We start from the raw sequence: 9,568 nt of genomic DNA on the forward strand, positions 1-9,568 counted from the left end.
TATCTAATGAATTTTACATTGTTACGAGTGGGAATGTATAGGGGTAGTCCGCTCGATGACGTAAAAATGGCAGTTATACCACACCCATTATTGGAGTAATAGCATGTAACCACCGATTTTAATTTTTGGTGGTTCCATCGCCCAACACATCTTTCGAGACAAGATTGCCAATACGACTGACCCCCAACTGAATTCACTTGATTCTTTGAAGTCGACGAGTTTTAGCAACCACCTTAAATGTATGTCCGAGCGTGTTGTTCTCTTTGAACTTCACTCGGATCCTCATTAAGCCACTGAAAGTTCTTCTTAATCTATTTAGATCTATTCGGGCTCCATAAATAATTTTCGGAACCCTATCCAAAATTTGCTCGCATACATCTCTCCAATCGACTGTGTAAATTGACTCAGTCGCTATCAGCCTATCCACCGATAGTACACTCACCGCATGGAAGATGGAATGTGTGCGTCTCGGGTCCCACCTTTCCACCAACCCACTTACAATTGCAAGGTCCAATTTACAACCCCTACCCATAAGGGCCATGTGCAAAAATCATGCATCTCTTAAGTAAAGTTCGATTAAGGGTGATGAAGGAGTGGGTAGATTACGAATATACGTCTCCAAAATTTGATCTTCGGCCTATATAAAAAAAATACAAAATATTAAATTCCAATATAATAAGAAAATATTTAAATTAAATTTGATTAAATATAATAAAAAAATTCTTACTATTTACAATTGATTGACCAAAATATGTTTGTCATCCAAACAGATTAGAGATTTTATTATTGCTAATTTTGAAAAACACGAAATAAATTGTAATAGAAAAAATAATCTAAGAAAATTTTAATACAATTTTAATAATAAAAAAAAGAGCGTTGAGAGAGAAATAAATTTTGAGCGAGAGATTAAGAAGGAATTGAGAAAAATTTGAAAGAGATTTAAGAATTTGAGAGAGAAAGTTGAGATTGAATGAGAAAAAAATGGAATGGGGTTATAAAAAAAAAAAAAAACTATAGTCTGTTTGGGGGGAGGGAAGCCATTGGTTTTAATAGTTAATTAAATAGTCGCGTTTTCGTTATTTCAACTCAATCCCGTAATTTTACAAAAAAAAGGGCCTAATTCAATAATTAATTAAAAAAAAGGGGAATTTCTATGTAAATCAGTACAAGAAGCGGGAAAAAGAAATTTACACGACTGGGAAATTAAAAAGAAAAAAGAGAAAGAATGGAAGCAGATGAAGACAATAGAAATTTACAAGACTGGGTAATTAAAATGAAAAAGAAAGGAATCAGATGCAGACAATAGATAATATGATAAAAAGGGCCCATTTAATATTTTTCCATGCAATGAGATTGGCTGGTGAGATTTTCATTGAAAAAGTGGAAGAAAAGATAAATTTGGAACGAACAAAGCATCAGTACTTATTCTTCATTGAAAAAGTGGAAGAAAAGAAAAAAAATTGGAAACAAATAATGCATCAGTATTTATTTTATTCCCTTCACATTCACACTCATTCCATCTATTTCCTCCCAGTGTTTCACAACGTAATTCTATACTTTCTGTTTTCTTTCTGCTAACCCATCATATTTACAATATAATTTACGGAAAAGGAATGTTTGGAAATGAAGCTAGGAGAGCAGTAGCATGGATGAATGGGTGCGAAGGAGACCCCAAACTCCCTGTAGGCAGCATAGAGACACGCACATTAACTGTCGTTCCATCTCCATCAAAGGCGATGGAGAGGTTGAATGTAGCCATTAGAGAGTTGAAATGCAGCCCTCCTCCTCTTACCTCTGGCATTCTTCGACTTCAGGTAAACTTTCCCTTCCTTCATAATTAAACATGGTCCAAATACTAGTCTACATCTAGGAACACGAAAAATTTGCTAATTTCTTTCTGGCATTATCTCCGAGATAATGGGTTGTTGCTACGTGGTTGGTTGTGACATTTCTTCCATTTTCCTTATCCCTTCATCAATAAAAAAATTTACATGCAAGTTGACTCAACTAAATTATAAGTTTATGTTTTTGGTATTCTAACCTTAAAAAATTATAAGACGGTAATTAAATTATTTGAATGTTTTTATTTAATTCATTTAATTGTTAAGTTTTTTTTAATTTAATTTGTGATTTCTAAGCAATATTTGGATGATTGGTATGATGGATCAACACCCATTGATGAGTAAAAAATATGCCCTAGATCTAAGTCGATCTAACGATCAGTGTCAAATATCAGAAAAGAAAGATTTTTGGATTTTAATTCGCAGATTTGTGACATTAAAGTTATTTCATAAAAAAAAATTTGTAGAGAATGAAAAAGAGAACTTTCAATTGATTAGCCAATACAAATAAAAAAGGCATAGAGTAATAAATTTAACGACAGAGTAATTTAAATAAAAACTTTTAAATAATTTAATATTAATTTTATAATTTTTTAAATATAAATTTAATAATTTAGTAGTATACCAAAAGTAAAATAATTGAAAGATAATAAAATTGGCGGGGATATATATATTAAAAGTTGGACGAAATAGAAGCTTCAAAATCAACTTTTTTTTCATAATTGACCCAAAAAATTGATTAATTATAAAAATTACCTAGGTGCAAAATATTATACGAAAATAACTTGTTTTCTACAATGACCATCAGTGTTGCTATTGCCATTGGTGGCACCGTCTCTCATCATTACCCAATGATTGTCGGTTTTGAAAAGTATGTTTTTTTTGTGCCTCCATTCCCATTGGCGACACCAGCGTGTATTTTTCTATATACTCATTAAAAATATTGGTATTTTGGGAAAAAAGAAAAAAGAAAAAAGAAAATATTTTAATGGGTGTTGTTGTTTCCTTTGGTGGCACTAAATAATTTTTAATAAAAAGCTGTGTCAAAATAATAAAAAAAGTCGTATCAGATACTTTTTGGTGTCGCCGTTGTCATTGGCGGCACTCATGTCAGAATTTTTTTTTGGTGCCTCCAAGCTGTGTGGTGACATCAATGTATTTTTTTTAATTGATATTTTTATTTCGTTAGATCATGTGGCTGTGCCGGTGATTTTATTAAAAAAAAATTTGTGTCACTGAATTTTATGGCAGCATTGACTTTTTTTTGGTGGCACCAATGTCAGAAAAAAATCGAATTTATCTTGAGTGTCACTTGAATGTCTGGCGGCACCTCCCAATATATATATTGCCTACTCGGTTTTGTTAAGATTTACTTTTTAATTATTTATGAGAGAGAAAAAATTGTTTTTAGTAGAAAAGAAAACAAATTGTATTGAAAATGGATAACCAAATGGTTTTTTTTTCTTTAAATTGGGGCAATTCTACCGTCAATTGAAACTAGTTGTGTATTTGACTGGCCAGAAATTAGGGATAGATTCAATAAGAATATAAGAGGTGGAAGAACTGAAGCGGAAGATTAATGCAAAAATATCTCCATTGTATAATAATATATAAAATCAAAACTAATGTATATTGTTTAGATTTATCTGTTTAAAAAACCCGTAAAATTCAAAAGGGATTATTGTTAAATCCGTTGGAGGAACTCTTTTGTTTCCGCGCAAGTAACGGCTCTGCAAAAATAAAGACAAAGGAAAAAGAAAGAAGAAAATTGAAATTGGTAAGTCTTGTTTGAAGGTACCGATCGAGGAGCAAATCGAAGCAATCGAGTGGCTTCATGCTCAACATGATAATCTTCCACGTTGTTTCTTCTCTGGTAGAAGAAGCAGAGCCAATAGAAATGGTTTCAATCTCTTGATGGACATAGGTAATGAAAATGGCGACACCTCTTTTACCAATAATCTTGTTGGTGTCACCGGTGTCGGCTCAGCGGTATTCTTTCAACAACTTCATCCTTTCTCATATCACGATTGGAGGTCCATTAAGAGGTAAATCATGCAGATTTCTTTTAAATAAAGTTGTCAGATCAAAGCAAATAATGCCTCACGAATTTGGGATTTAGTTATATGTTGTCTTTGTTTTCTTTGGATTGAAGGTTTCTGTCTCCAAAGTGCCCTTTGATTCGTGCATATGGAGCAATTCGTTTTGATGCGACGGCTAATATATCACCTGAATGGAAGGCGTTCGGTTCATTTTGCTTTATGGTCCCTCAGGTTGAGACCTTGTTTTTGTTGACCAAGTAGTTTGTAGGGAATAATTCAGTTCATTTTTTATTTTGTCTCTTTAGTATTTAAACGACCTATTGCTACATACCAAATGACAGGTTGAGTTTGATGAGCTTGAAGGAAGTTCAATGCTTGCCACAACGATTGCATGGGACAATGCCCTTTCATGGACTTGGGATGAAGCCATTCGTTCACTTGAAACCACAATGCAACAGGTGCCTCGACTTTTTAACTTATTTTGCTCATCCTATATACCTATAGCCTCTTTGATTTGTTTAGTACTGTGCAATTAATTAAATTTCCAATTTTGAAGATTGCTTCAGTTGTTGTAAAGTTGAAGAAAGAAGCTTCTGGAGAATCCATCCTCAGTAAAACTCATGTTCCCAATAAGACACATTGGGATCTTGCTGTAAAGAAAGCTTTGCAGGCAATAAACACAAGCACCTCAGAGCTCGTTAAGGTATTTTTAATCCCTTCTGCTGATGAAGTCTCCGAAGCACCATCCCTAAACCATAGTCCTTCTAGTCTCTTGCTCTATATATCAGGTTTTTAGTTTAACATTTTGATGTGAAAAACTAGGTTGTGCTTGCCCGTAGCAGCAGGATTTTAACTGCTACAAATATCGATCCTATAGCTTGGTTGGCTTGTCTGCAGGTACTCTTTTTCTTTTCTTCTCTTCAATAAAGTATTATAGGGGAAGATAAATTTCACTGAGCTGTGTACTTACTGCAGGTTGAAGGAGAAGATGCATACCAGTTTTGTCTTCAGCCACCTAATGGACCCGCATTTGTGGGAAATACAGTAAGTGTGACAGCAGATCTCATTGTGCAATATGCATCTTTTTTTTACCACTCTGCCACATGCTCTTTACTTCTATCTCCAGTTTTCCTTCTTCCCCTATGAGAACAATGTGTGTTCAATAAATTTCCTACTAATGTGAATTTTGCATGATATCTGATCGGTATAGTTTTGAGACCATGACTGAAGTTTAAGCATAGTTGATAGAAGTAAAACTTGTAAGATGTAAGATACTTAAAATCCCTTTTCCCACTTTCTACTCCATTGCAGCTGATAATAGATCTCATGTTTAATTTTTATTTAGAATACACTTACTCTTCTCGATTTCTCTTTGGAATGATCCTTGTTATTCGTGATATTAAATAGATAGTTTCTACCCTTTGCAAAGTGATAATTAACCATAATTTACAATGTCCTCAAATTCCATGTCAGTATTTTGAAGTTCATGGACCTGATTTCACTGCCATTCAGAATTTGTATTCTTGCTTTTTTGTATTTGATTAGAAGTTTATTGGTGTAAGGCTCTCTTGTAGATGAAGTAATGATGCAGGGAAATGGAAAATTATGACCCCCCCCCAAAAAAAAAGTTTTGCTGAACTTAGGTTGTTTTGAATTGCTTTGAGTATCAAAAGTGTCTCAAGGTGTGGATTGGATCCGAAAATATAAAGGCAAGGCATTTTTAGGAAAACGATCAAGAAATACAATTCTCGGGACACTATGATTTTACTCGAACAGAACAATTCTTATTGTGCCGCGAATTGCTCTAAATCAGAATGAAATCAGAGAAACACTAAAGAAAGAATATTTTTCACGGTTGGAATAAGTGATTAATCTTTTTTCTATTCCAAACTAAGAATATTTTTCACGGTTGGAATAAGTGATTAATCTTTTTTCTATTCCAAACTAAGTCTATATATAATGCACCAATAGGTGTTTAAGTGCTTTTATGAATGATCACAACTTTTCATGTTAAAAGATTTACGAATAATTGTGACATTTGAAATCAACCAAAGTTTGAATTGAATTTTGAAATTCAATTCTACAAAAGGATATATATATATTTTTTGAAAATACTTCACATAATATATATTATATAGAACAGTTTCTTCTTGCTTTGACTTATACGAGCTTTGGTGAATAGCCAGAGCTACTATTTCACAGAAAATGGCTAAGCATTAGTAGTGAGGCACTGGCTGCAACCCGTGCTAGAGGTGAATCCAGAGCGCTTGATCTTCAAATAGAGCATGATCTACTTTCCAGGTTCCTTTTGTTACTCTCAACTCTTTACCGAATAACTTCCGTTTTTTCAATGTGTTTACTGATTAATAACCTGTTTTTGTTGCGAATCATGTAGTCCCAAGGACCACCTGGAATTTACTGTAGTACGAGAAAACATACAAAACAAATTAGAGGCAAGTTTTCTTCCGATACCTTAATTTGTCAATTTGCTTTTCTAGGCACTGAAATTTCTTTCACTAGGACTTTTTATGTAATTAAAGTTCTTTCGTAGAATCATTTAGGTTGATGCACTCCAATGCTATCGTGCATCCTCTCCTGCACTTAAACACGTGAGCTAATGTCAAGATAAAAACATATTACCACTATTTCAGTGTTTTCATGAATGGGCATGGTTTAATGATGCCATCATGGGATTCCACTATTTCTTTTAAAAACCTACTTGCAGTATGTTGTCTGGTTCTGCCATATGCTTGCTGTTCACTCACAAGGATATATTTAGCAACAAATGATGAGGCTCCCTCTGTCCTATAAAGGTTGGCTATGTTTCGTCCTTGTGTGTTTGAGTCTTACTTATTTTACCTCTTCTGTGTATATTTATTGTTTAAGTTTCCTAAAATGCTTTAAATCAAAAGGCTTTTCATATAATTTTTAAATATGTTTATAAAATATAAAGAATATCAAGTTTTCATCTCAGAGAGTTTGAACGGAAGCCTCTGTTTTACCTGAAAATAAAGTGATTGTTTACGCTTTTCTGCTTCACAGTCTGTATGTGATAGAGTTGTTGTTGAGCCGAAGAAAACAGTACGAAAACTTCCAAGAATTCAACATTTATATGCCCAGTTGACTGGTAACCTGAGAAAGGAAGATGATGAGGTAATTTCATTATAAGTTTCATATGTCAAATAGCCAGAACTCCATCAGAGCACTAATAAATTTTTGTTGCATGATCTAATATGTCAGTCTGAATTAACTGTTTTATTAAAGTTCCATACTCTTAACTGTTGTTGATTCTAGAATGAGTAGTTAGCTGTAGTAGTCTTAATACATAGACTACTAATATGTCAAAGATCTGGGCGGTAGTTTTCTCTATAGCTTTGCTGTTGTGATATATTTTGTTTTACTACGTTCCTGTGCAGTTTGAGATCTTGTCTTCTCTCCACCCAACTCCAGCGGTTTGTGGACTTCCAAAAGAAGCTGCACGCCTCTTCATTTCAGAAACTGGTATCCCTGCAGATTATATACACTGTTTTTGTTTCTTCTTCTATAGCCATGTTACTTAGGATGAGCGTGGGATAGGAGTATGTCTTCGACACAGATATACTAGACATTTAAAAGTTTTTTCAAATATTTGCAGACTTCTAACCTTGCATCTCTGTTTGAATATATAAACTGGACACGGATACCTAAGGAAATTGAAAACTCGGTTCTAAAGAAATGTGGAATTCCTCCTTAAGTTTGACAGCTTGACATCTTGTGCTCCATATGTTTATTGTTTAGTGATCTAGGGAAAATGATGTGTCTAAAAACTTAGACTGCCAATTACCATTCTCTTACAGAACAAAACCATTTTATGGCTGCTATACTCATTTCTTAAACTTTTCTGCCTTCAGAAATGTTTGACCGAGGGATGTATGCTGGACCAGTTGGTTGGTTTGGAGGAGGAGAAAGTGAGTTTGCAGTTGGTATAAGGTCAGCATTAGTGGAAAAGGTGAGCTAATTAAATAATGACATCTACTAAAGCATGCTTGACTTTTGAGTGAGCATTGAAGTATCATCAAAGCTTCATATTATTCCACATCAATGCTTTCCTTTAACAATGACCTCCAACAAGATTATCACCTTATTATACTTGTAGTGACTCAATTTAATCATTTTAAATTGTTGTAAGAAAGCTTTTATGCTGCCACCAAAATATTTGACTTTAAGTTGATAGGATTCTGGAGCATTGATATATGCCGGAGCTGGGATAGTAGAACGCAGCAATCCCTCGTCAGAATGGGATGAACTAGAACTCAAGACATCTCAGGTGAGTGTAAACGGATTTTTGTCCTTGTGAATTTTATATATTTGCTGCCGCATGGATGCGACATTGAATGCTCATTCATCTGATTTGTATGTCAAGCCGTGTTTTTTGGACTTTAGAGCAAGCATTTAATACGAGTATGTTTATTCTTTTTCCAAGCGTTTAGCATACTTTCATACTCATATTGAAATATAGAAATTAAGAGTCCGGGTAACATGGTATTTAACATTTTTCAGTAGTGTATGCCTTCTAAGTGATTGTGGGAGTGCTTTTGATTCTGCATGCAGTGCACCAAGTTGCTTCAACTGGAGGTTCCCCGGCATTCAAACGTTGAGAATTTGGAAATCATTTATTAACAAGGTTAGTGATTTAGGGTAGAAATATATGATTCAGCACGTCTGGAGATTTGGTTTCTTTTTGTTTATCAATTAACAAGTTTTTAAAATTTGTGTGAATAATGGAATCAAAGCACTTAAAGTTTGATTTTCTTTCATAATATTTTATAAATAGTGTAATGACGCGTCAACTGGTAAGGTTATATCACTTATCTGGATATTGTATGCACAAGTCGATATTATCTTTTATAGATGCCCACCAACTCTTCAAAGATTTATCACCTAAAAGTGCACTTCCTTAGTTTGGAACCTAAGATCACTCCATATAGGAGTTCTATTTACAATCATGGTACAGTAATTTTCTTGTGCTATGATGTCGCACCCACGTGTCCATAAACCGGTATTATCTTCTTTAAGCGTCCATTAATCATTCAAGATTTTGTCACTTAAAAGTTCAGCTCCCCATGTTCGTACCCAAGACCTTAAACTAGATCAAAGGATAAAAAGTAACTCCTATACATAAGTGCATTTTTGAATCAGAAATCGTTGAGAAGAAGTCGGTCGACATCCAAAAAGGATGATAACAACTTGTGCTCACAGACATCAATGCCACAACCCAAATAAATATTAATACCTTGTTTTTCGATGACTTGTGGTAAATTGTGTTTAAAAATAGGGTAAAGTATATCGACAGTCACTCAATTTTGATTAAAATAACGAAACAGTCATTGAACTTTGAAAAATTACAACTCAATCACTAAATTTTGGAAAAATAACAAATTAGTCACTAATGTTATCGAAAAGTGACAAATCAGTCACCCGGTAACATTTTCTATTATAGGCCTAATGGAACAAGTGGCATGGCCAGTTAACTAGTTGATGTGATCAGTTAACTTGCCACGTTGGACATGAGGAGCTGAAGGGTTTCAATTTGTTGGTGGGGGGGAGGGAAATAAAAGAGAGATTTTCTTAAAGGAAGTTGGAATCTAAGATTGTAATTGAAATGATTTTGTTTAGTAGAGAATTTTGAATTTGAAATCCAATGAACCA

The 9,568-nt window shown here is 33.9% G+C and overlaps 1 protein-coding gene across 2 annotated transcripts; it reads left to right on the forward strand.

Annotated features, from left to right (window-relative positions):
* The first annotated feature begins 1,349 nt into the window (after positions 1 to 1,349).
* On the forward strand, positions 1,350 to 8,664 carry LOC107948481 (isochorismate synthase 2, chloroplastic). Of its 2 annotated transcripts, XM_016883044.2 has the most exons (15): positions 1,350 to 1,545; positions 1,630 to 1,814; positions 3,636 to 3,886; positions 3,994 to 4,111; positions 4,222 to 4,338; positions 4,437 to 4,583; positions 4,703 to 4,777; positions 4,856 to 4,924; positions 6,063 to 6,181; positions 6,276 to 6,333; positions 6,923 to 7,033; positions 7,297 to 7,381; positions 7,771 to 7,868; positions 8,094 to 8,186; positions 8,471 to 8,664. In XM_016883044.2, the coding sequence occupies exons 2-15, from the start codon at positions 1,650 to 1,652 to the stop codon at positions 8,537 to 8,539; spliced, it is 1,575 nt and encodes a 524-aa protein (XP_016738533.1). In that variant the 5' UTR covers positions 1,350 to 1,545; positions 1,630 to 1,649; the 3' UTR covers positions 8,540 to 8,664. The 2 variants fall into 2 exon arrangements, with proteins under 2 accessions (XP_016738533.1, XP_016738532.1); XM_016883043.2 differs by having other exon boundaries at positions 1,365 to 1,814.
* The last annotated feature ends 904 nt before the right edge of the window (positions 8,665 to 9,568 follow it).

The sequence above is a fragment of the Gossypium hirsutum genome, chromosome A04, assembly GCF_007990345.1.
Source record: "Gossypium hirsutum isolate 1008001.06 chromosome A04, Gossypium_hirsutum_v2.1, whole genome shotgun sequence".
Lineage (NCBI taxonomy): Eukaryota > Viridiplantae > Streptophyta > Magnoliopsida > Malvales > Malvaceae > Gossypium > Gossypium hirsutum.

Excerpts from the sequence above, each read along its gene's own strand:
- LOC107948481 (XM_016883043.2), top strand. The coding sequence starts at position 1,614 with ATGTTTGGAAATGAAGCTAGGAGAGCAGTAGCATGGATGAATGGGTGC. Across the intron at positions 4,778-4,855 it reads CTTGGTTGGCTTGTCTGCAG|GTTGAAGGAGAAGATGCATA; the intron begins GTACTCTTTTTC and ends TACTTACTGCAG. Across the intron at positions 7,034-7,296 it reads TGAGAAAGGAAGATGATGAG|TTTGAGATCTTGTCTTCTCT; the intron begins GTAATTTCATTA and ends GTTCCTGTGCAG.